This window comes from Eleutherodactylus coqui, chromosome 1, assembly GCF_035609145.1.
Source record: "Eleutherodactylus coqui strain aEleCoq1 chromosome 1, aEleCoq1.hap1, whole genome shotgun sequence".
In the NCBI taxonomy this organism is placed as follows: Eukaryota; Metazoa; Chordata; class Amphibia; order Anura; family Eleutherodactylidae; genus Eleutherodactylus; species Eleutherodactylus coqui.
The window spans coordinates 521297543-521324543 of record NC_089837.1 but is presented as its reverse complement, the minus strand read 5'-3'; the positions used below and the strand labels follow the sequence as shown (position 1 = coordinate 521324543).

Here is a 27001-nt window from a genome sequence, read left to right as displayed (position 1 = left end):
CAGTAATAGTGCCCCTCAGTGACCCCCTCACAGTAATAGTGCCCCTCAGTGACCCCCTCACAGTAATAGTGCCACTCAGTGACCCCCTCACAGTAATAGTGCCACTCAGTGACCCCCTCACAGTAATAATGCCCCTCAGTGACCCCCTCACAGTAATAGTGCCACTCAGTGACCTCCTTGCAGTATTAGTGCCACTCAGTGACCTCCTCGCAGTATTAGTGCCACTCAGTGACCTCCTCGCAGTATTAGTGCCACTCAGTGACCTCCTCGCAGTATTAGTGCCACTCAGTGACCTCCTCGCAGTATTAGTGCCACTCAGTGACCTCCTCACAGTATTAGTACCACTCAGTGACCTCCTCACAGTATTAGTGACCCCCTCACAGTAATAGTGCCCCTCAGTGACCCCCTAACAGTAATACTGACCCTGCTCACAGTAACAGTGTCCTTCAGTGACACCCCTCACAGTAATAGTGCTCTTCAGCATCTCCCTCACAGTAATAGTCCCCCTCAGTGACCCCTTTTACAGTAATAGTGCCCATCAGTGACCCCTTATAATAATAGTGCCCCTCAGTGATCACATCACATGAATAGTGCTCCTCACTGACCCCCTTGCAGTAATAGTGCCCATTAATGTCCCTCTCACAGCAACAGTACCCTCAGTGACTCCATCACAGTAATAGGACCCCTTAGTGACTCCTTCAAAGTGCCCGTTAAGTGTCTCTCTCATAGTAATATTTCCCCTCAGTGACCTCCTCACAGTAAGTGCCCCTAACAGTTATAGTGCCCCTCAGTGACCGCCTCACAGTAATAGTGCAACTCAGAGACCCCCTCACAGTAAGTGCCCCTCACAGTTATACTGCCCCTCGGTGATCCCCTCATAGTATTAGTGCCCCTCAGTGACGCCCTTACAGTAATAGTGCCACTCAGTGACCGCCTCACAGTAAGACCTCCTCACAGTTATACTGCCCCTCGGTGATCCCCTCATAGTATTAGTGCCCCTCAGTGACCCGCTCACAGTAATAGTGCCACTCAGTGACCGCCTCACAGTAAGACCTCCTCACAGTTATACTGCCCCTCGGTGATCCCCTCATAGTATTAGTGCCCCTCAGTGACCCGCTCACAGTAATAGTGCCACTCAGTGACCGCCTCACAGTAATAGTGACCCCCTCACAGTAATAGTGCCACTCAGTGACCGCCTCACAGTAAGACCTCCTCACAGTTATACTGCCCCTCGGTGATCCCCTCATAGTATTAGTGCCACTCAGTGACCGCCTCACAGTAATAGTGCCACTCAGTGACCGCCTCACAGTAAGACCTCCTCACAGTTATACTGCCCCTCGGTGATCCCCTCATAGCATTAGTGCCACTCAGTGACCCCTTCACAGTAAGAGTTCCTCCACATGCTCCACTCAATAATAATGCCCCAGATACTCCCCTCAGTGGCCTATATTCACCCCTTTTGCTCCACCCACCACCACAGTCCTCCACTCACTTCTGGTTAGCTTGATCCCACGTTTGCTGCGCCCAATTCCCAGTCTTAGTGTTGGTGCATGCTGTTTTTTATTTTACTCCATTTCAAGCTTCCTCTGCAGGACACCTCTCCTGCCTCCAGGGACAACAGAACAGCCCCCCAAAATCCAGGACTTCGCTGCCAAATTTCCATTTCCTATTATAGACGATTATGGATACGTTGTGGTGAGGGTCCCACCTTTGAGACCCCTAATAGAACAGAGACCTCATTGCTTGGATGTTTTAGTAGCTTCCATAGACTTGAATGGAGATAGATGCACAGTCACCTCATCAGGGGTAATGGGGTCAAAAGATCCCTCTTCTTCCAGTAAGTAGCAGTCGCATAGGTGTAAGACTCCCATGTAGGGTGGTCCTCCCAGAAAGTTCTCTAATGATGATGTGTGGTGTTTCTGGCTTTGTAACCTTTCTCTAATTACGTTCCAGCTCTTCTATTGTTGGTTACTCTATAAAAGTTGGAAATTCCGACCCCGGACAGAAAAACAAAGCCATGGATAAGATATTAGAAGCCGTTATGCAGTCTTCTTACCCCATGTACGTCAAGCAGAGCTTAGCCCGACGAGTCATTGAAGCTTCCAAGCAGCCTATTGACATTGAGCAATGTTGGTCCATGTTAGAACTTTCCACCAAGCTCTTCTTTTTGGGTGAGTCCTGCTTTGCCAGAGAAACATCCAGAGAAGTCCTGGAGGTCTACGGTCGGTACCATCCGGAGGAATTTGAGGAATTTTTCAACGTGCGATTTATTTTGAGTCTTCTTCAGGAAGGATACGGGTCTCTCGGAAAGCGACATGCCTATATCTTAGATTACATACATCTCGGACTTCAGTTTGTGTTGGACAAACCTTCCACGGAGGAGATCTTCAGGCTCTTGAGGGTAGAAGTCCTCCGCATTGTCTGCGAAAGACCGAGTCTTAAGATTTGCGTGAGGGTCAGCAAACTCTTGACTTTGTACCCCCAATGTATTCCAGAAGGGAACCACCAACTCTTGTTCTGCCAGCAGCTGGTACGATGTATCAGTCAGTTCCACTGTCACTCCGAAGCAGAGGAAGGGATCGTACAGTTTCTTGACCAGGTCAACAGAGTCAGTGCTCTTCTGCAGAATATCTGGAGGCTTCAGAGCTCTCTGGTCCTTCCATCCCTCAAGGAGCTATTTGCTATTATATCTTTAACAGGTAAGAACCTGGAGAAAGAAACCGCCTTATGGCGTAAGGAATATGGCGCACTACAAAGCATCCGTGCACGGACATGTTGGCTCTCTGCTCTAGTTACCTATAAGAAGACTTTAGGCTGGTTTTAGAGGGTGACTAATGGGGTAATTGCCCAGGGCCCCTGTTTTCTAAGGGGCTCCAGATGACAGGAAGCCCAGGGGTAAGCTAAAATCTTTCAAAATGATTCAGCAGCATGTAACGGTATTATTTAGGGGTTGATTTGCAGTATTATGTGGGAACTACGCAGCAGTATGATATGGGCTCTATTTGAGAGTTATTTAGTAGCTAGATGTCAGTTTTATGTTAGCTGTGTACGGTAATATCTTAGTCATATTATGTGGTCTGTAATATTATCATGGCACTGTACGGTGGTATTATGTGGTGTATTTAAGGTAATATTATCTTGACACTATACGGTGGTTTTATGCAGTCTACATAAGGTGATACTAGCTCCGCACTATATGGTGATATTATGTGGTGTGTAAGAGGTAATATCTTGGCACTGTATGGTAGTATTGGTACTACAATGTGGTAGTAGGCGGTCTATATAAAGTGATATTATCTTGGCACTACATGGCTGCATTATGCGGTCTATATAAGATAATATCAGCTTGGCATTATATGGTAATATGTTATCTGTATGGTAATATTAGCTTGGCACTATATGGTGATATTATGTGATGTGTATATGGCAATGTTATCCTGGAATTATGCAGTGTTATTATGTGGGCAGTATATGGCAACATTATCTTGGCAAGGTATGGCTTCATTATGTGGTCTGTATCTGTAAGTTTTGTCTTGGCACTATATGGCGGTAATACGTTAGCTGTGTATGGTAATATTAGCTTGGCACTATATGGTGATGTTATGTGGTGTGTATATGGCAATGTTATCTTGAACTATGCGGTGTTATTATATGGCGATGTTATCTTGGGAAGGTATGGTTTCATTATGTGGTTTGTATCTGTGAGTTTTGTCTTGGCACTATGTGGTGGCGTGTGTGAGCCCTATTGTGCTTGTTTAACAGGATCTGATTTTCTACAAAACCAGCCCTGGGACGACCCTTCTATATCCTCCATGTGTCCTAATTGGACATATAGGAACCAAACCCTTTCACCAACTTCCATTGTAGTAGCACCTCCAATGCCAAGATGTAGCTACATTCAAACTGGGGTTTACAAGATCCATTCTTCTGTCCATCACCATTCATAAAAGATGAGAATGGATCCCAGTTGGGAGGTGCGGGGTGTGCGAATGTAAAAAATCCCAAGTGGGAAAGTTTGGGAATGTTGTCTCACCCCCCCTTCCCCCCCAACTTTGGTAAAGAATGAGAGACATTCCTCTGTCTGATGCTTATAGAGGTTCTCTGCTTTGGAAGTCACTACTTGCTAGAAGGGTCCCTTTAGAATAATAGGATCATAAATTTCCCTCTGCTGGGACCCCCAGTGATCAGCTGTAATCTGTGACGAAACCTGACTGTAAATGTTCAGTTGCCCTGTAGCGCCTCCACAGGTGAAATGGAGTATTACACAGTGTCTATTCATATCAACGTGTTGTCCTTGTAATGCAGGACAGATCAGGTCCTCCAGAGTGAGAGACTCTCTTTATAACTGCTCTCCTCTGACCAAGGGATGAGGATCCTGAACAGAGGACCCCCCCTCTATTTTCCATATTCTATTGACTTGGCTGGTTGAGCAATCATTGGGATTTATGGGTTATGAAAATAATCATAGAATTGTATGTAATTACGTATTGTCAGTTCTGATGCTGATTTTTGGGTTTTCTAGATGAGACGGAGACCCCCTCCAATGCCCTGGCCAGTGTGGTGCAGTATATACCCCTGCAGCTCATGGAAGGCATTGTAAGGAATTTGGCCAATGCAGACAGCGTGACTGATGCCCAGATGATGACTTCTATTAACAGGTACAAATTGTGATGTAATAATGAATGAATCCCATCATTTTTGGTTCAGAGATAGATTCCCTAAATGTTAACACACCTCATCTGTCAAAAAAAGTCAACTAGTATTAATAGAGGACAGATTCTCCCCTGTGAGACTTCATGCTGTGAGAGGGGAGGAGGAGCTGCAGAGGAAAGACACCTGATTGGCTCAGGAACACAGGACAGGTCTTCTATCACATCAGTAGGGCCCTGCCCACCAGGAGCATAGCTAAAGACTCATCAGCCCTGGTGCAAAAGGTCAGCTTGGGACCAGCCCTCTTCTCCACATATAATTTCTCTTTGCCGCAACCGTTTGTGGTTTTTCCATAGAGTCTTAAAAAGGTCAGGGTCACAGGTCTCGAGACATATGTATCTCCCCCCAAAAACATTTATACACATTGTAGATAGTATAAGACAGCTTTAAGAACACTGTTTCTTGGATACAGCGGCTCAGCACTGTTCTACCTCTGGATAATGCAGTCACAATTCTCCACAGTGATTGTGTTTACAGTGCAGTTATTTCCAGTAATAGTGATTACAGTGCAGTTACTTCCAGTAATAGTGATTACAGTGCAGTTACCCCCAGTGATCACAGGGGATGTCTTCTCCAATTGCCATCGCCCTCTTTCCCTTTTCTGCTCTAGCTGTGCCCACACCATCATGAAATTCTATCAGCCACGAATCGTCTCTACCCACTGTCCTCATCTTACCACCACCTCAATGAACCTTTCAGTGCCCCATATGTTACTAATGCCTTTTTTGTGCGCCACAATAATAATTCTCTTCTTCGTGCCCTCATATAGTCATAAAACCTTCACTATAGTCCCCACAAATCATCTCTCTGCCCTCTGTGGCCCTCCCACAAAGTAAATGCGCTCCCTTTATGGCCCCCAGAAAGTATTTGTCCCCACTTAGTTGCTCCCCAGAAAGCATTTGTGCTCTAGAAAAAGTATTTGTGCCCCCACTGTAGCCCTCAGAAAGGGATTGTACCCTCTCTGTAGCATCCAGAAAGTATCTGTACCCCCTCTGTTGCTCCTAAAACTAATTTTGACCCTTCTGTGCCCCACAGCTGCTGGCCCCGCAACTCTTTTTACCTTCAGTGTCTCCCCTTGTTACAGTGACACAGAGTGGCGACACTGCATGCAGATTTAAACTTGTTCCTCTGTCTCCAGCCCAGTGCTTCCTTCTCACAGTGTTCTCTAAAGTGACGGAAACAGGGGAAGGATTCGAGGGCTGCACATGCGCCGCTGATGCCCTGGGTCACTGTGTCAGCGTGGCTAATGGCAAGTTCGACATAGAAGGGAGAAAAACCTGGGTGTCCATAACTATTTCTGGTGGACTGGCCCTATCCATCCGCGACAGCACGAAGGATGTCAGGGATGTATTATAAGCTAAACACTGGCATCAGTTTTACTAGTGTGGCAAGGGTGCTTAGGGGCCCGGTTACAACTGCGACCCCTGCAACCACTATAGCTATGCCACTGAAGACCCAAAGGTCGCACACAACTTTTGGAATATACTTATTTCTTATGTCTTTTTGTTGCAGGATGATTGACTGGGTGTCGTGGCCTCTCGGCAAGAACATTGATAAGTGGATTATTGCGCTATTAAAGGGGCTCGCTGCTGTGAAGAAGTTCAGCATTTTGACCGAAGTTTCCCTATCAAAAGTACAAAAGGTCCGAGTCTACAAAAGCTGTTGGGGATTTATTTAGCCGGGTTTTGGCCATTTTGTTTGTTACAATTAGTTATTATTATGATGGGGTTTCTCCAGCTGAGAAAAAATATGGATTAGCTCGCACCTTTAAATGACACTCATGCATAATCCCCAGTGTAGAGGTTGCTAGAACGTTTGGTGTGCCGACAATTTTGTTTTCAAAATTCACAAATTTTCTAAACACTTGAATGTGAAATTTCAAATTGGAGCTAAAGCTAAAATAAAGCCGCAGGTGATGAAACCGCAGTGTACATGGCAAATGGGGCAAATGTTTGAATTTTTTTGTCATGTGCCACATCATTGGGTGACGGGACTCTAGGAAGAGAGTTATGAGTGGCATCAAAAGTGCAACTGCATACGTCATTATAATTGACCAGAGGGATCTTCCTGCTGCCATTGTTATAGGAATTCCACTTCCTATGGCTGTCACTGTTATAGGAATTCCACTTCCTGTGGCTGTCACTGTTATGGGGATTCCACTTCCTGTGGCTGTCACTGTTATGGGGATTCCACTTCCTGTGGCTGTTACTGTTATTGGAATTCCACTTCCTATGGCTGTCACTGTTATGGGGATTTTACTTCCTGTGGCTGTCACTGTTATGGGAATTCCACTTCCTGTGGCTGTCACTGTTATGGGGATTCCACTTCCTGTGGCTGTTACTGTTATGGGAATTCCACTTCCTATGGCTGTCACTGTTATATGAATTCCACTTCCTGTGGCTGTCACTGTTATGGGGATTTCACTTCCTGTGGCTGTCACTGTTATTGGGATTCCACTTCCTGTGGCTGTCACTGTTATGGGGATTCCACTTCCTGTGGCTGTTACTGTTATTGGAATTCCACTTCCTATGGCTGTCACTATTATAGGAATTCCACTTCCTGTGGCTGTCACTGTTATAGGAATTCCACTTCCTGTGGCTGTCACTGTTATGGGGATTCCACTTCCTGTGGCTGTCACTGTTATGGGGATTCCACTTCCTATGGCTGTCACTGTTATTGGAATTCCACTTCCTGTGGCTGTTACTGTTATTGGAATTCCACTTCCTGTGGCTGTTACTGTTATTGGAATTCCACTTCCTGTAGCTGTTACTGTTATTGGAATTCCACTTCCTGTGGCTGTTACTGTTATTGGAATTCCACTTCCTGTGGCTGTCACTGTTATGGGGATTTCACTTCCTGTGGCTGTCACTGTTATTGGGATTCCACTTCCTGTGGCTGTCACTGTTATGGGGATTCCACTTCCTGTGGCTGTTACTGTTATTGGAATTCCACTTCCTATGGCTGTCACTATTATAGGAATTCCACTTCCTGTGGCTGTCACTGTTATAGGAATTCCACTTCCTGTGGCTGTCACTGTTATGGGGATTCCACTTCCTGTGGCTGTCACTGTTATGGGGATTCCACTTCCTATGGCTGTCACTGTTATTGGAATTCCACTTCCTGTGGCTGTTACTGTTATTGGAATTCCACTTCCTGTGGCTGTTACTGTTATTGGAATTCCACTTCCTGTAGCTGTTACTGTTATTGGAATTCCACTTCCTGTGGCTGTTACTGTTATTGGAATTCCACTTCCTGTGGCTGTTACTGTTATTGGAATTCCACTTCCTATGGCTGTCACTGTTATGGGAATTCCACTTCCTGTGGCTGTCACTGTTATGGGAATTCCACTTCCTGTGGCTGTCACTGTTATGGGGATTCCACTTTCTGTGGCTGTCACTGTTATGGGGATTCCACTTCCTGTGGCTGTCACTGTTATGGGGATTCCACTTCCTGTGGCTGTTACTGTTATTGGAGATCTTCTTGCTGTCAATTTTACAGGAGGTCCTATGGGTGTCACTATTATGAGGGTTCTGTAGCTGTTTCTGCTATGGGACTCCTAATTCTATGGCACACACTGTATGTGGGGAATCTCTTAAGGTCCAAGTTATGGGGCTGTTTGTTAATATTAGGGGAGTAGTCTGCAGGGCATGTAAGGGTCTTTTACACGGGACGGCCTGGTCTATGCCTGACCAACATCATCGCTAGTGAATGGAGGTGTAGCAGCAAGGGATCGTTCCGTCCGTCGGCCTCCATTCACAGTACACAGGTAGTTGTTCATAGATGAATGATTTCCTGTTTCCCCGGCTGATTGGTCGTTCGTGTTTTAGGCATGCTTAAACTGAATGTCATTCGTCGTTCAGTCGCTGCACGCTTTGGCACTGACTGACAATCTTTTAGATTCTCGCTGATCGCAGGATTACGCTGTATTCACATGGGGCACAAAACAACGCTTCAGCAAAATTGCCGGCGTTTCTGCCAATACAATGCTGTTTTTGATGCAGTTGTTGTAAAAACATGAAATGTAAAAATATGAAATCTATGGCAGCTACAAGTCGGCGTAAATTCTAGTAAACCTTCTGACGGGCCATGAGTGGCCACGCCCTTAATCCCAAGCCCCACCCACTTTGTTTATTCTTTTATAAAGAACCAGGTCTGGTAGAAAATTGCAAAAAAGTCACTTATTTTGATGCACCAGCAACCTAGCGTAAAGCTAATAAATATGCCCGAAGTATATTAGTAGGTTCCAGGGTCGATTTCATTTGTACACCCCAGTTTGTGTAATACTTGCGTCTCATTTCAGGTGTTCTCGAAGCTGCTGTACCCCGTGGTACGAGAGGCGGCGCTGTCGGTCCTCAGGTATATGCTGCTGAGTTTTCAGCACTCGCCCGATGCATTTCATTTGGTAAGACACGGATTCATTAAGCTAAATACATCCAGCATGCTCATTCAAACCTTCTCAGGCCTCAGTCACACGGGCGCTTGTACGGGCGTTTGTACACGCCTTTGTTAGTTGCATTTGCCGGCCGCATCTAAATAGAACCAATGCCTTTTAATGGGAGCGGGCACATGGGCAAATTTTACATGCGCTCAAACACACGCAGCGAAAATTATAGGACACCGGTTGGTAGAACAAATGTAACTGCGATCTGCGGCAAACGGATGTTCTGTATATGTGAAAGCAGCGCCGACCCCATTGAGAACGTATAGTGAAGATCGCGATCCTCTGTCACAGCTGTGGCAGAGGAGAGCGACGTTCTCACATTGAATTAAAAGCAATGGGCTGTCGGCAAGCGCTGCAGTGATTTCCGGGGAAGGGCTTAAAATATAAGCCCTTCCCTGAAAATCAATCCAAAAATGTGTAAAAAAAAATATATATATACTCACCTCTCTGCAGCTGCCGGGGCTCAGACGCGTCCAGCCGGCTCTTCTCCTGCACTGCTCTGAGTAGTATTTAGCAGGTGGGGATTTAAAATCCCTGCCTGCTGAATGGTCTGCCTCTGATTGGCTGAGCACTGTGACCAATCAGAGGCAGCTCTCAGCTATTGAATGACAGCTGAGAGCTGCCTCTGATTGGTTCCTGCACTCTGCCAATCAGAGGCAGCACTCACCCATTCATGAATTCAATGCTGTCACAGTGTCCAGTGACAATGGGACTCCCTGCAGTGATGAAGAAATCTTCTGCCACAGCTGTCACAGAGGATCGCAATGTTCTCTGTATGTCAATGGGGCCACCGGCCCCATTGACCACAGGTGAAACCCCTGGATGTGACAGCATCCAGGGGTTTCACATCGAAGGACTCACCAGCCACAGCAGGGGACAGCGGGCAGCGCTCCTTTTGACAGATAAACGTTGCTAGCAGTGTTTTTTCCGTCCCTGACACCGGCTTCGGTCACGCCAATTTTTGAACGCATAACTGATGCGTTCAAAAATTTGTGTTAAAACGCCCGTGTACTGAGGCCTCAACCCGATTCCCAAATCCCCTACAGTATTCCTCCTGGGGGACCGCCCTCCGCGACGTAAATATCAAGCTCATAGACTAATTCAGTATGCATGCACGGCTGCACAAATCCACATCGCTTCTCAGTGGACGTCCCCCCCTCTCCTTCCCAGAGGAGCTCCATAGAATATCCTCAATAGTGCTGTATGATCCATGCGATTAGAGCAGACTCCACCACAAATCTCATGAAAATCTGGCAACCCTGGATTGACCGCTTAGAGGTCACAGGGCTACATCGTAATATTTCATCTACTTAATTATCATGCTAGTAACCAGGTACACCCGTGTCATATATACATGTCTGGACATTAATATGGATTCTTGACGACCCATTGTTCAAATTCTCATGTTAAGATGCGTTTACACACAAAGATGATCGCTCAGAAGATGGCTTTTCAGTGATCATTTTGCATGAACTACTACTTGGTACTAATGCCTATTAGTACCAAGTAGCAGCATGTGAGCCGCCAGGAGCTGTATGTATTCGGAGAACAGACAACCTGCTGTTCTCTGAATACATTCCATTTACATTCAGATAATTGTGTCTGCATACAACATCCATCTTGGCGATATCTGGCCCCTGCGAGGGGATTTAAGAATGTTACAAGTAGAGATGAGCGAGTATACTCGCTAAGGCTTATTACTGGAGCGAGTAGTGCCTTAGCCGAGTATCTCCCCGCTCGTCTCTAAAGATTCAGGGGCCGGCGGAGGTGACAGGTGAGTTGCGGCGGGGAGTGGGGGGGAGAGAGGGAGAGAGAGATCTCCCCTCCGTTCCTCCCCGCTCTCCCCCGCCGCTCCCCGCCCCCCGCCAGCCCCCGAATCTTTAGAGACGAGCGGGGAGATACTCGGCTAAGGCACTACTCGCTCATCTCTAGTCACAAGCCTATTTTATATTTGAATATAAAACACAATAAAAACCTTTGAAACTAAATACATTCAGCTGGGAAAAAGTATTGACCCCCTTTCCAGATGGTCCTTTTATGGCGTATTTGTCGCACTGATTGGGGGCGTATTCGCGGTAGGTACACTGCGTTCCGTCACGCCGTCTGTAGACGCTGCAGGGTTTCCACGGTGGAATCTGCTCTGAAAAATCCGCAGCATTTACAGAACTAACCAAGTGGAGGGGATTTAAAAAGTCGGAAGAATCCTGTGCGGATCCACAGCCTATGTGAAATTCCGCAGCACTTCTGGCCGGTGACGTCCGCTCCGCATTACAAAGGTTGAAATCCACTGTCAAAACCCGCAGCCTTAGGGCGCTCCCCGCAGGCAGGGGCGCAGCATGCTTGTGCAATGAAAGATGGTTGATTCAGGAGCCAGTCCGCACATTGTACTCTACTCTTTTGCGCATGCGGGGCCTGTTCATATGCGCGTGCGACACACTCCCTGATTTAAAAGGCTATTTGGCCTTATGAGGACCAGATGTGTTCCTATTTCCCGAGGAATCGGGCAGCGTCTTGCGTATTTGCGCCCCTCCCATAGACTTCTGTGGGGACCTTTGCTGCGTAACTGTACAGGGAAATAGAGCAGGTCCGATACTCTGCGCATTGTGCTCGCAAATACGCCTGTTTAAAGCTGGCCTAAGGGCTTATTCACATGAGTGCGTTTGTGTGCGCCGTACGCAGTCAATAGAACTCATTTATTTCAATCGTTGCATTCGCATGAGCATATTCTTGTGTGAACATTTCATTTGCAGCCTGTTCTGTTTTCGTGCGTAGTGCGCCTGAATCTGGCACATATTAACCTAATTACCTGTCTAATTCTTCTCCCTCAGATCGTTCCTCACATCCCGCAGATGGTTACTTGCCTCTCCAATGAGACCACCAATTCAGCCGGCAGCTGCCTGGAGCAGTTTGCAGAGCTCATCCACTGCATGGTCTTCCGCTTCTCGGGGTATCCTGATCTGTATGAACCGGTCATGGGAGCGATAAAGGTGGGAGCTGTGGGGCTTATTTACTAACACTGGCTAAGAGTTACAGTGCAAACTAAACAGTCCTAAATGTGCCAGTGGATTACAGAGGCTCCGCTAAATGATAAATCTGTCACGGTTTAAGACCAAATGCCCACGGACGGATTATCACTGTCAGACACCCACCGCGAATTCCGTAACAATGTCCGTCCATAGACATGCAATGGTAAACAATTCTCCCCTGCCCACGAGTGGCAACCAGCTGCGATTTTTTTCGCTCGCGGGGGAGAATCGCAGTATGTTCTATTCTGTGCAGAAAATCGCACGGACGACTTCCATTGCAGTCAATGTAAGCCGTCCGTCCCGCGACACTTCCGCAGTAGTCCTGCAAGAATCTGCGTCACAGTCCAGAGCCGGCGCGTCATGCACTGCACTGTGCGCTAGCTTGCCGGGCGAGGCACGGCAGATCCGGAGAGGCAAGTATAGGGTCTCCGGGGGGCGCCGGGTCTGATTCCGCTATGATATTTCGCAGTTGGAATTCGACCTGGCCGTGGGCATGAGGCCTAAGTCTCTCTAGGCCAAGTTTAGATTCACGAGGGGGAGGGTGCGGGTGGCAGGGAAATTGGTTACAATTGGTTGGAAAGGGTTACATCACTGTGTAATTGCAATGTTCTGCAACTTTCTAGCGGCGCGTTCAGGTAGACTGCTTTACTTTCAGATCCACATGGGATTTGTTTCTTATGTGGATTTATCATATAACCTACGTCCGAAATCAGAGGCCTCAAAATCGGGCTGCGGATCCGCATGAGGATTTAGCCTCATTCAAATAAGGCAAATCCTCGTGCGGCCGCCGGACGTCGTTTCCACGTGGAAAACCTGTCAAAAATAGATTTTTCAGCGCTCTTCTTTTTACAGATCGCAAATTCACATGCAGAAAATTCTGTACGGTTTGAACCGCGGCGCGGATTTTCATAGCATTCAATGTCGCACTAAAATGGGATGGATTCCAACATGAATTTAAGTGCAGAATCAGCGTCAAAAACCCTCCATGCGAACAGTGACTCAGAGGGTTTCCAGTCCTCCCCATTTTTAGGATCTCTGTTTTCTGTCAGTGAAGAGACTGTGAAAAAACCTGTCCCAACATAATCCTGCTCATGTACAGCGCACCACAGCTCTGACTTCATCGTAGGTTTACACTAACTGACAGCAAGAAGTGATCTTGAAAACGATCAGGAATTGGAGTATAAAAGCGTGGAAACACCCAGATAGAATGAAAACGGTTTGGCAGACGGTGATCCTATTCTCCACAGAAGCTGCAGGGGACACCTGTTAGGCTATGTGACCAAATTCTCTGCCAGTCTGATATATTACACACCGACCTTCCCACTAAAAAAACTAGAGTTGAATCCAAGATGGCGGTATTCAAAATGGCCGTCATTTTGGTGGTATGACCTAATAGGTTTTCCCCATAACTTGTATGCTAAATTGGATCCCTGTCTGCCAAACCATTTTCATTCTATATGGATGTTTCCACACTTTTGAGACAGCCTGTGTATTAGAAAGTTACTGGTGGGGGTCCAACCGCTGGGATCCTGATAACGGGGGCTCGGTTCTTCCAAGAGCCAAGATCATACAACACGTTTTGGAAGCTCCCTTGGAATCAGGCTCTACGGTAATCACACAGGGACCAATAATACTCCTGAAGGAGCTTCATCACAGAGAATAGGAATCCTCCATGGTGTTTGTCGGGTAGCCCCTTAAATCTCAGGTTAGGTGGGCTCTCGATAAGGTGGAACAAGTAATGGTGGAGGTCTCTGTAAGGTGGAACAAGTAATGGTGGAGGTCTCTGTAAGGTGGCACAAGTAATGGTGGAGGTCTCTGTAAGGTGGGACAAGTAATGGTGGAGGTCTCTGTAAGGTGGGACAAGTAATGGTGGCGGTCTCTGTAAGGTGCGACAAGTAATGGTGGAGGTCTCTGTAAGGTGGGACAAGTAATGGTGGAGGTCTCTGTAAGGTGAGACAAGTAATGGTGGAGGTCTCTGTAAGGTGGGACAAGTAATGGGGGAGGTCTCTGTAAGGTGAGACAAGTAACGGTGGAGGTTTCTGTAAGGTGGGACAAGTAATGGTGGAGGTCTCTGTAAGGCAGGACAAGTAATGGTGGAGGTCTCTGTAAGGCGGGACAAGTAATGGTGGAGGTCTCTGTAAGGTGGGACAAGTAATGGTGGAGATCTAACTGACTGCACGTTCTTCTCTCTGGCAGAAACTGCCGGTCCCCAACGAAGATCGGATAAAACAGCTTCTTGGGCAGAACGCTTGGACCTCCCAGAAGAATGAGTTGGCGCCTTATTACCCTCGACTGGTGTCCAAATCTGACACAGGGAAGATCGGACTGATAAACCTGGGAAACACGTGTTACATGAACAGCATCCTGCAGGCCTTGTTTATGGCGTCGGAGTAAGTGTGTCCCTCACGGCGTGGCATCGGGATCCTTCCCGGATAGGTCCATGATGGCCTTGTGGATGTGGCCAACACTTGTGGAGGGCCACCAGTGTGCAGACCCCCCTGTCATTACTACTCAACCCTGTAGACTGCATGCAATGCCCTTAATGAGTTGTTGTCCTGGCTTTAGCGCCCCCTCACAGGCTGCATATGACTTGTTGATGCGTCCCATTGGTTTAAGCATGAGCCTTTCCTTAAGGAAAGACATCAACAGACATTTGACAGCAGCATGTTACCAATGTAGCAGAGCTGGATTTGTGATCTAAAGGCCCATTTACACTGAAAGATAATCGCTCAAAGTTCACTCAAAGGACAGTTTAAGTGACAGTTTTGAGCGATCGTCTTTGCATAACTCCAAGTAGCTGATTAGCTACTTCAGAGTTAATGCAGGCGGAGCCAGATAATGCAGGATACCACTGCGATAGCTCCAAGAACAAAGCAGCTGTTTTCCATATGCAAACAACTGCATTGTTCTCGGAGTTTCAGTTGGTGTCCCGCTGAGAACTGCAAGCAGGATACTAGCTGAAAGAATACTATCAACGCTGTCCGCTGATAACAGTCATTGGTGTTTTTTAGCTTGCTAGAAATCACAGATGAACGAACAGCGCACGATGGCCGCGCGTTTAGACACAACGATTATCGACCCACAAAAGCCATCTTTTGAGTGAATTTTGAGTGATCGTTGTGTCTAAATGGGCCTTAACGCTTCACAATGTTCATTCACGTTAATGCGGTTCCATCAGGGGCCGAGTAATTGCCCCGGGCTCCTGTTTCCTTAGTCGCCCGTGAAGACATGAACCCCAGAGGTGAGCTACTGCCTCTCAGTATTGTTTAGCAGTCTATGCTGCCATTGTGTAGGAAGTGAATTACAATATTATGTGGTCTCTTTGGGTAAGTATTGATTGGATACTGTATAGCATGTGGCGCTACACGGAGGTATTATGATAGTATTGTCTTGGTGCTATATGGTGATATTATGTGGACTGTGTGTGGCAGTATTTTCTTCGTACTATACGGTAGTATTATGTAGGCTGAATATAGCAGTGTTGTCTTGGCTATATGGCGGTATTATGTCGGCTGTATATAGCAGTAGTGTTTTGGGAATGAATATCATAGTATTGCCTTGGCACTATATAGCGATAGTATGTTGGGTGTATATGAAATTATCATACTAACATTACATGCTGTTATGTGAGCTGAATATAGCTGTATTGACTTGGCCCTATATGACGGTCTTATTAAGGCTCAGTTTTGCAATATTGCCCTGGCACTGTATGATGGTATTAAGTGGGCTGAATATTGCAGTATTGCCTTGGCATTATATGGCAGCATTATGTGAGCTGCAGATTGCAGTATTGCCTTGGCATTATATGAGCTGTAGATTGCAGTATTGTCTTGGCACTGTATGATGGTATTAAGTGGGCTGAATATTGCAGTATTGCCTTGGCACTATATGGCAGCATTATGTGAGCTGTAGATTGCAGTATTGTCTTGGCATTATATGGTAGCATTACGTGAGCTGTATATTGCAGTATTGCCTTGGCACTATATAGCGATAGTATGTTGGGTGTATATGAAAATATCATATTAGCATTACATGGTGTTATTATGTGGGCTGAATATAGCTGTGGTGACTTGGCACTATATGACGGTCTTATGAAGGCTCAGTTTTACAATATTGTCTTGGCACTGTATGATGGTATTAAGTGGGCTGAATATTGCAGTATTGTCTTGGCATTATATGGCAGCATTATGTGAGCTGTAGATTGCAGTATTGCCTTGGCATTATAGGGCAGTATTATGTGAGCTGTAGATTGCAGTATTGTCTTGGCATAATATGGCAGCATTATGTGAGCTGTAGATTGCAGTATTGTCTTGGCATTATGTGAGCTGTAGATTGCAGTATTGTCTTGGCATTATATGGCAGTATTATATGAGCTGTAGATTGCAGTATTGCCTTGGCATTATATGGCAGTATTATGTGAGCTGTAGATTGCAGTATTGTCTTGGCATTATATGGCAGTATTATATGAGCTGTAGATTGCAGTATTGCCTTGGCATTATATGGCAGCATTATGTGAGCTGTAGATTGCAGTATTGCCTTGGCATTATATGAGCTGTAGATTGCAGTATTGTCTTGGCATTATATGGCAGTATTATATGAGCTGTAGATTGCAGTATTGCCTTGGCATTATATGGCAGTATTATGTGAGCTGTAGATTGCAGTATTGCCTTGGCATTATATGGCAGCATTATGTGAGCTGTAGATTGCAGTGTTGCCTTGGCATTATATGGCAGTATTATGTGAGCTGTATATTGCAGTATTGTCTTGGCATTATATGGCAGTATTATATGAGCTGTAGATTGCAGTATTGCCTTGGCATTATATGGCAGTATTATGTGAGCTGTAGATTGCAGTATTGCCTTGGCATTATATGGCAGTATTATGTGAGCTGTAGATTGCAGTGTTGCCTTGGCATTATAGGGCAGTATTATGTGAGCTGTATATTGCAGTATTGTCTTGGCATTATATGGCAGCATTATGTGAGCTGTAGATTGCAGTATTGCCTTGGCATTATATGGCAGCATTATGTGAGCTGTAGCTTACAGTATGGTCTTGGCATTATATGGCAGTATCACCTTCACGCTATATGGTGGAATTGTATGTGCTGAAATTGAAAGATAACCTGCATAAAAGTGTGGGCTTTATTTTGCTTATTGCCCCGGGTGCCTTTGTCTATAAAACCGGCCCCGAGTCCTATATGATGCCAGAGATAACACACGGTTATATCCGCAGTGGAGGGGACAGACAATGCAGCCTATATCCGCTCCCGGTCACTTGGACACATAACGCATCTAGAATCTGACTTAGACTTGGGGGTGAAACATGTTGGCAGTTGAGCCTTCCCTGGTCTTCCGCCTTGGTCGCACCCCAAGCGTCACGGTCACATTCATAGTGGGGGTTGTCGTATGTGATGCAGATATTAGGCCTTGTGTTTTAGCAGCCGATCATGGATTTTGCTGCTGGAGCGCCCCCCTTGTTATACGCCCTTTTGGACCCCGGATCAGTGCTCCAGCCATCCCCATAAGCACAGAGGCCACTCGTCCTTGTGTGAAGTGCTCTGCAGTGAGGGATGTGCCTTTAAATAGCCTCCAGCCTTGAGCTCCCGGAGCCCCGCGGGGCCACACTCGCTGCCTGTTCATCGATTTTACTTCTGGATGACAATTTACTTCTACCGAAAATAGCATCACGGATTTAACCATCACGAAGGGACCGACCGCCCTTCTGCAGCGCTGCCTGCACTCTGCTCATTCCTGACCCTAGAGCATGATGGGAGTTGTAGTTTTGTGATAACTGAACAGCTACAGGCTGCAGAAAACTGCTACTGGGGGTGCAAAGATGGCATTGATGCCCCCAGCTTGGAGGCTGAGGGATCTCACAGTTGGGGGCTATGCTACAGATTCTGCATGAGGGCCCCTCTGTCTGATCCCCAAGATCCATTCATGATCATGAGCGAGAGAGGGAGCAGCTTTAACCCCTGAGTAACTGGCAATACATTTTTTTAAGGAACCGTTCTTACGAGACAGAATTGCGCTGCAGGACGCCGCCAAACTCGCAGGTCTATCGTGATGTGGAATTGCAGGCAGGTTTTAAGACATTTTCAATTCCGCATCAAAATCTACAAGTGAAGCTCCCCCGCACTCGTCTTCAGTCTTCTTCCAGCCCTTCCTGTATTGGAGGATCAAAATCCTCACCTCCAGGAAGGGCTGGCTGTGATTGGTTCACGAGTGCCGTGGCTCAGCCAATCAGAGCCAGCGCTTGATGTACCAATCACAGCCATTCCCAAGGCAAGTGGCTTGACTGACTACTGACAGCCAGGCTCCTGCTGTAATTGCGAAGAAGCCTCAGATCCTGGCAGTTTAACCCCTTACATGCCACAATCAATAGCAACTGCAGCTTCTTCTGTCACCCATCAGCATCCCGCAGTGCAGTTGCAAGGTACCAATGGATTCCCATAGCAGTTGGAAGCCTGAGAAAGGCCTCCATGTCTGCCATGTAAGGCCGTGTTCACACAGCCGATAAAATCGCGTGAGCCGCACAAATCTTGCACAAATATGAACCCCATTCATTTGAGCAATGTTTTGCTGCGCGGCACCACAATGTGATGTGGGGGGAAAAAAACCGCAGCATGTTCCATCTAGCTGCGCGATCTCGCATCGCAACCCCATTATCATCAGCGGCACCGGCGGCAGCAGCATTGGCCCCATTGAAAGCAGTGGGAGAGCTCCGCGATCCTCTGTGACAGCCGCGCCGGAGGATCCCTGCAGCCTTGAAGTGATGCCAGGCTGTTTTGACATGAAAACACTTGGCATCCTCGGGGCTTTCACATGGAAGCCGATCGCGATATGGGGGCAGGATTCACGGCTGTGCGAAGTTAGCATAACTCAATCTATTCTACCCTGCCTCCAGCCTAGTTTGTATCAGGCTTCTGTCAGAGGCTTAGTAGACTGCAGTACAGAAGTAATGCAGTGCAACTTTCTAGTGAATGAATAATCGAATCTTCAAGTCCCCTTAAGGGGCCAAAAATGTAAAAAAATACAAAATTAGGGCTGTATATGAGAATGCCTTCAGCTAACTTCACAGCGGCCAGTGTGATATTGGGCTGTGAATCATGACCGGATATCGCACTCGCCAACATGTAATCTTCGCGTGAATGCAAGGTGGCTTTATCTCAAAACCGCTTCACATCACTTCGGGGAAGCAGCAATCCTCCGGCACAGCTAAATGGGGTGAACTCGCGTGCACCGAGCCCGTGATGCTGCCGCCGGCCCCATTGGAGACAATAGGCAACGTGAAACGCCAAAGATAGGATGTGCCGCGATAGATGTCCCACATCGCTTTGCCATGGAATGCGGGAAAAGAATCGCTTGGTATGACCACCTTCAGAAGAATGGGGCTCATATTTGGGCTTCTTGCAATGCACAAATCTTGCACGATTTTCTCGGCCGTGTGAAAAGGGTCTGAAAATGGATAAAATCCCCCCAATTTGTTTTCTTTTTAAAGCAACACATGGAAGGTTTTACCGCGTTATTCTGAGAATATTCCTTGATTTCTCTCGCACGGTGAATGCCAGAAAAACGTAACGCCAGAATTGCTATTTTTCGCTTTCTTGCCTCCCAAAAAACATAATAAAAAGTCACGTGTACCTCGTACTGGTACAACTCTTCCCGTTAAAAAACAGGCCCCGCCGAGCTCCGCTGCCGGAGAATAGCAACGTTCCTGGTCTTAGGGTCGGATCCGGCGCGGGACCCGACCCGAGCGCCTGCAGGGACCAGCGCGTACTCACCCACGCCTGCGGCTCCAGCTGTTTGATTGTTAACGTAATCCTACGCAGGCTTCCAGCGACGGAAATTCCGCGTGAAATCCCACCGCGGAATTTCCGCTGGTGTGCAGGAGGCCTTAGAATGCGACGATGCAGTAATTGTTTTTCTTTCAAAACATGTTTTTATTGTGCAAAAGTAGTAAGAAATGGAAAACAATCTCTATAAAGCCGTTATCGCAGTAATCGGGCCGATCCTGATAATATACAGCACATTATATGTACCCCAGAGAGCGGCCATTGAAAATTACCATTTGTCCCCCCCAAAAACACGAGCCCTCATAGGCGGCCGGCGAGGTATGGCTCCTCCAACAAGACGATGGAAACCACAAAAAATAGGCCGGTCACGAAGGGGTTAAGATGGGGGGGCTGACCAGTTTGGGGTAGTTTTCTGTTGGCCCCATAAGAGATCTGGGATCTTGCTTACTCCTCTCTCAGGCTGCGGTAAGTACGGAGCGCTGAGTAGACCGCGGAGCGCTCGCTGACGTGTCACCCGTTCTCAGTTTCAGGCACTCGGTCCTCTGTTTACGAGACAGCAGCTCTCAGCCCCTCATGATGAAGCTGCAGCATCTCTTCGCCTTCCTAGAACACAGTCAGGTGGGTAGGAGTCCATATGTTGACGTTTTTGTTATAGTACAGAGCTGCATTCATAATTCTGCAGGATTCTGAGCTTAAATGTTCAGTCACTTTACAGAGCATTACACCCCACACTATACAGTAAGCTGACACGCTATCTGCTCCCTTGCATGATACCAACTCAGCTGCACTGTTATGGGGGTGTTGTCCAATAGGAACCAGCGGAGTAGGGAGTGCAGCTCTGAAGTATCATATACAGGATGTAACGAGGATCAGTACAAGATAAGTTATATATGTACACAGTGACTCCAGCAGTAGAATAGTGAGTGCTGCTCTGGAGTATAATACAGGATGTAACTCAGGATGAGAACAGGATAAGTCATGTATGTACACAGTGACTCCACCAGCAGAATAGTGAGTGCAGCTGTGGAGTCAAATACAGGATGTAACTGAGGATCAGTACAGGATAAGTAGTGTATGTACACAGTGACTCCACCAGCAGAATAGTGAGTGCAGCTCTGGAGGATAATACAGGATGTAACTCAGGAGCAGTACAGGATAAGTAATGTATGTACACAGTGACTCCACCAGCAGAATAGTGAGTGCAGCTCTGGAGTATAATACAGGATGTAACTCAGGATCAGTACAGGATAAGTAATGTATGTACACAGTGACTCCACCAGCAGAATAGTGAGCGCAGCTCTGGAGTCAAATACAGGATGTTACTGAGGATCAGTACAGGATAAGTAGTGTATGTACACAGTGACTCCACCAGCAGAATAGTGAGTGCAGCTCTGGAGTCAAATACAGGATATAACTCAGGGTCAGTACAGGATAAGTAATGTATGTACACAGTGACCCCACCAGCAGAATAGTAAGTGCAGCTCTGGAGTCAAATACAGGATATAACTCAGGGTCAGTACAGGATAAGTAATGTATGTACACAGTGACTCCACCAGCAGAATAGTGAGTGCAGCTCTGGAGTATAATACAGGATGTAACTCAGGATCAGTACAGGATCAGTAATGTATGTACACAGTGACTCCACCAGCAGAATAGTGAGCGCAGCTCTGGAGTATACTACAGGATGTAACTCAGGATAAGTAATGTATGTACACAGTGACTCCACCAGCAGAATAGTGAGTGCAGCTCTGGAGTATAATACAGAATGTACCTCAGGATCAGTACAGGATAAGTAATGTACAAATGTTTCCTGAGTGGCCACTTTAAAGCATTGAAAAATTATATATATTTATATATATATATAATATTTTTATTTTTTTTTCCTACAGCGCCCGGCTATCTCACCTGAGAGTTTCCTGGCGTCCTCTTGGCCCCCTTGGTTTACGCCCGGTGTGCAACAAGACTGCTCAGAATATCTGAAATATCTACTAGATCGGTAAGTCAGTAGCAACATTGTCATTGTGGTGCTAATGCTTGATAATACATGCAGACAGATGAGACAAGAGGTTGGTCACACAACTGAATTGGCCCCCCGTTTAATAGGCAGTGCTTGATGTATTTAATGGGATTTTCCAGCTGTAAGTAATTGATGACCCATCCGTAAGATGGTTCATCAATAGCTGACCAGTGGGCTGCTGCATCAGTGAACGTACTTGGAAGCACACCTGGGATCACAGGTACACCTCCCATTCACTTTAATGGGAACAGTGCCTGCAATACCATGCGGCGCCACTGCCAAATGTATGGAGCTGTGCGCTTCCAGCTCTGTACACTCACTGAAACTTCAGTCTGGCGAATAGCTCATCCCTGGGGATCCCAAGCGCAGACCCGTGCCAAAGAGCATTTGTTAACCTGTCCTGAAGTTAAGTCATGAATATTTACAGTAGTAAATCCCCTTTAGTAAACGGTTATGCTCCCCCTAGTGGTGGCAGGAGGCAGCAAGAATTGTATTATATTTAGAGCAATGTATTTAAAAAAAAAAAGAAAACAAATGGAAAAAAAAAAAAACACCAAAGATTGTATAGGTGGGGTTGCTGAAGCTCTGTCCCCTATGCAGGGGAGATGAGTCCGGAGCTTGACAGCGCTGCACAAGGGTCCCCCTCCACAGGCTAGATGCCACAGCAGGGGAGAAGGAGAGGCACCATAGAGCGCCAGTTCAAGCCCCGCTCCCCTGTCAGACCAGCGGCAGGGTACGGGGTGACTGAGGAAGCGCTCAGAAAGCAGAGATGGGGTTTTTATCCCTTATTAATGCTTGCATTGACGTGGTTAGCACATCACCGCCCAGAACGTCAGCCCCTTGACAGGGACAGTAAATAGAGCATGACTGGTCCCCGACTGGGCACTGCCTACAGCCCCGAAGCTTCGGGAATTTACAAGGTGCCTCAGGCACCTCATATGAAAGTCTAGCTGCTCCACCATCCTGAACCTGCGTCGCGCCACCCCCCATGACAATCGGACTATTGTGTCAGGCTCCACCCCTGAGGTTGTGCGCTTATGATTTTGGAAGGGATTTTTCAAGTTGTGTAGCAGAAAAATTGGCCTTCTTGCTTCTAGCAACCAATTACAGCTTGGTTTTTGGTAAATGAAGCACATAGTATCCGCGTACCTTCCAACTGCCCCACTTTTTGTAGGATTGTCAAGTACTATGAGTCACAAATGGGTGGTGCTTTGCAAATATGCATTAAAGTTGGTGTCACTTGGCAGATCAGTTCAGGGCTTGAAGGTACCTTGTGAATGGAGATGCAGATGCTGGGATGTATGGGTTTAATTTTGCCTGGAGTCTTCCTTTAAGGTATCTCAAGATATTCCTATATATTTATAAAGTGACTATGAATATAGAATGATGGGGAATTGCATGTTTGTAGTGGAGCTAGGATGGCCAAAATATGAAGACCACTTACTCCACCATCACCTTTATCTGTGAGATATACCTCAAAAGTGATGAAAGTTTCCGGTTTCATGGTTGCACATTTTTCTCCCCTCTTCCCCCAAGGCTTCACGAAGAGGAAAAAACAGGCAAAAGAATATCTCAAACATTAGCCCAGTCTAACTGCAGCCTCCAAGTGAAGAAAACCATCTTGGGCAACAGAACGTTAGTGGAGCAGATGTTTGGCGGTCGAATTGTCACCAAAATTCGATGTCTGAAGTGTCAGAGTATCTCAGCCAGGGAGGAGGCCTTCACAGACTTATCTCTAGCTTTCCCACCACGAGATGACTCAACAACTAAATTTCCGAAGACCACTGTGCCTTCCAGTGTACCAGTTCGTGATACGGGGCCGAAGAATCTTGAAGGCCTGGAGTCAACAAGTTCGTCACATCATGGGCCATGGAAACAGAAGGCCAACAAGGACGAAGGGAAACGAATACCTGAAGAGACAGCGAATAAAGAAAATCCAGAAGACAAAGATGAGAACAATTGTTCCTTGGCCGGCAGTCAGGCCGCTTCTTCGTCTTCTGAGGCAGCAGGGTTGAAAAAATATTCCCTCACCCTGTCGGATTTGATCAACCATTTCTTATGCCCCGAGATGCTGACAGAAGATAACAAGTATCGTTGTGAAACTTGTGCCTCCTTACAAGACGCTGAAAAGATGGTGGAGCTCTCCAAAGGTCCACAGTATCTGATCTTGACTTTGCTAAGGTTCTCTTTCGACTTGAAGGCCATGAGGAGGAGGAAGATCTTGGACAATGTGTCAATTCCCTTGATGCTCAAATTACCGGTCCAAATAAATCCTTATCGGCCGGAGAACATCTGTATAGAAAGCAGCAGTAGATCCGCCTCGGCCCACGCCCGCCAGTCCGCAAACTATGACTTGTGCACCGTCATCGTACACTCCGGGCTGTCCTCAGAAAGCGGACATTACTATTGCTATTCGAGAGACTGCATGGACAAAGATGGTCATAAAGCACCGAATACCGGCGTTAAGAAGTTTGGAAGCGACAAACATCTAGACATGGAGATCCAATGGTATCTGTTCAACGACACCAGAGTCTCCTTCTCTTCCTTTGAATCCGTCAGCAACGTCACTTCCTTCTTCCCCAAGGATACGGCCTATGTATTGTTTTACAGACACCGGACACAATGCCAGACGGACTCTGTGATAGACTCGGGGTCATCGAAGTCACATGGAGACGTTGCTCTCAGCAAGGAGCTTATGGAAGCCATCTCCAAAGACAACATCAAGTATCTGCAAGTAAGCTTCAGTATGGAGGAAGTTTACTAAGACTGATGTCCCCAACACCAGTCGTCTTATACTTTCCGCAGGTGCACAATGTACCCAATACTGGAAAGGTGCGGGTCTCTTCATGTATTGGCTGCATCGCTGCACCTACACAGATATATATGCCTGCTCTAAGCTGGCGTACATCTCCAGCATAACTTACGCTAGTCTCTGGCGCAGATTATACATAAATCTGTCAGTCTGGGGTGGCCTCGCCCTCGCCCGAAAGCCCCAGCCCCTTTTTTTTTTTTACAAAAGTCATGAGACCAGCGCAAAAAGCCAAAGTTGCAAATTTTTTTGCAAATCCCAGAAACTGGGGTAAAAGTCTTTATAAATGTCCGCTTAGGTCGCTATTAATGTAATGGCGCGATTAAAGGGGTATTCCATCTTGGGAAGTTATTCCCTAACCACAGGGGATAGCAGGATAGGGCATAACTTGCCAATCTGTGAGGGTCCAATCGCTGGCATCCCCACTGATCCAAAAATCGCACCCACCGAGTCCCAAAATTTTGCTAACGCTGGTCTAGCAGGCGCTCCATTCTCTTCAATCGGACCACCAAAGATACAGATGCAGCAGCGCCAACTGTGTCAGCTGGTATGCCTGGTAGGCGGGCTATGCAGTACAACACTATTTGTGTAGCACGGTTTTTGCTATATGCTTTGAATGCCCAGCCGCGTTATACAAGCAGTGTAGCTCTTCCATGATATCGCTATACTGCGCTAGTGAAAGCTACCTTAGCTCTGCTGCACCTCTAGGCAAGTTCAAGCACTCATCGATTACCGCTCGGCCTGTTGGGAGTGAGTGGGACCATCGCAGTTTGCTGAACACGTGAACTCGGCTATCTCCAGTAGTTCCCATTGAGATGATCATCACGGTGGTGCGCATGCACGGCCGCAGCGGTCACACTTCAGGGAGGAGCTGGGGCAATTTCCCATGTTTTGAATACCCCTTTAAGAGGGGATTGGAGGTGAACACATAGCAGTACCCATTATAGGGGCATTCGTATCTCAGCCACAACCACCACATCCAGGCTTGGTGCTACGGGGTTTCTGCAACTCCCATCGAAGTGAATGGGAGTTATGGAAGAAAAGTAGTACTTTTGAGATGCGGAAACAGTATGGCTTGGCATGCTGCGCCATTTACGTAATTCTGTAAACCCCGACTACCTTACATAGATGCAACGGCCAAAAGAATGTATCCAGGGATCCCCAATCCCCCGAGGGCAGGCTGAAGCCGCCACTGGTGATGTGAAGAGTGGGAGCTTGCCCCTGAACCAGGAGGATCAGGATGAACACCCATGGGGACGTTTGGCTTTTTTGCATGGGTTTGTGGAATTTAAAGGTTCATATATTTTATTGTTGCTTTTTAATAGGAGCAAGAAAAGGAAGCGAGGAACCGTGCGGCTTATATCTCCCCTCTTCTGAAGTCCCCGCTGTGGTGGCAGGACTTTGACAAGGACAGCGATGACGACGCTTCTGCAGGGGGTCTGGGATCAGCGGCTGGAGGGGCTTCCGGCTCCTTTCATGGTCTTGTGTTTTAGAGGACCCACCTCGGACATCCGCACTGCTCGGGTCTTCTGTACATTGTTGTGGCCTTGTAGTTTTAGAGATGCATAACTGCACCCTGTTAGATACACCCTGCGATACAGCGTATCCAACACAGACCGATTTGGCCCCTCTGCTGTGTTACAAGCCTAAATCTAATGGCCGAGTTTAAAGCTCTGGGTGGTCCACAGCGGGCGCAGACTATGTGGTGTATCTACAGGGTACGGTTAGATACATCTTCTCGGAGTGTATGGGCTCACTGACACGGGCGGCTGCAGAGGCTGCAGTGCTAAAGCCCATTGACTTCTATCGGCACACGCCTGTTTTGGGTTTTTTTTTCTCCATGTGACAAAAACTGCAATATGTCTGATTTAGGGCCATAATACGCAGCGGTATATGCCATGGAGCTGTAACACGCATGAACACATAGTGCGCCCGTGTGAGTGACCGCCAAGCGGTCGCCTTAAAAATGTGAAAAACAAAACCCCCCACAAGCCTCCAGACGTAACGCTGCAATAAACAAGAACTACTGGAGTCTCTCGTCAACTTCTGTCCAACACGGTCTAAGTTATATTGGTTTCTGGGCAAACCAGGTGACAACCACCACTATGGCTTCCAAGTCATACAAGAAGAACTACCCAGCTTTCCTAAACGCCTGAGAAGCAGATCTGCTTGTATGTAGAGAGAGGCCATGTGCTACTAGTAA

At 47.0% G+C, this 27001-nt stretch overlaps 1 protein-coding gene across 1 annotated transcript; it reads left to right on the top strand.

Moving 5' to 3' along the window:
• The first annotated feature begins 2017 nt into the window (after positions 1-2017).
• USP35 (ubiquitin specific peptidase 35) lies at positions 2018-26560 on the top strand. The gene is made up of 10 exons (XM_066594144.1): positions 2018-2699; positions 4523-4658; positions 6223-6352; positions 9011-9112; positions 11980-12138; positions 14374-14567; positions 20497-20590; positions 21862-21968; positions 23526-24723; positions 26124-26560. Exons 1-10 carry the CDS (start codon positions 2018-2020, stop codon positions 26289-26291), a joined length of 2970 nt encoding a protein of 989 aa, XP_066450241.1. The 3' UTR covers positions 26292-26560.
• The last annotated feature ends 441 nt before the right edge of the window (positions 26561-27001 follow it).

Coding starts and splice junctions, on each gene's coding strand:
- USP35 (XM_066594144.1), top strand. CDS start 2,018: ATGGATAAGATATTAGAAGCCGTTATGCAGTCTTCTTACCCCATGTAC. Junction 4,659..6,222: donor ATGATGACTTCTATTAACAG/GTACAAATTGTG, acceptor TTTTTGTTGCAG/GATGATTGACTGGGTGTCGT. Junction 12,139..14,373: donor CGGTCATGGGAGCGATAAAG/GTGGGAGCTGTG, acceptor TCTCTCTGGCAG/AAACTGCCGGTCCCCAACGA.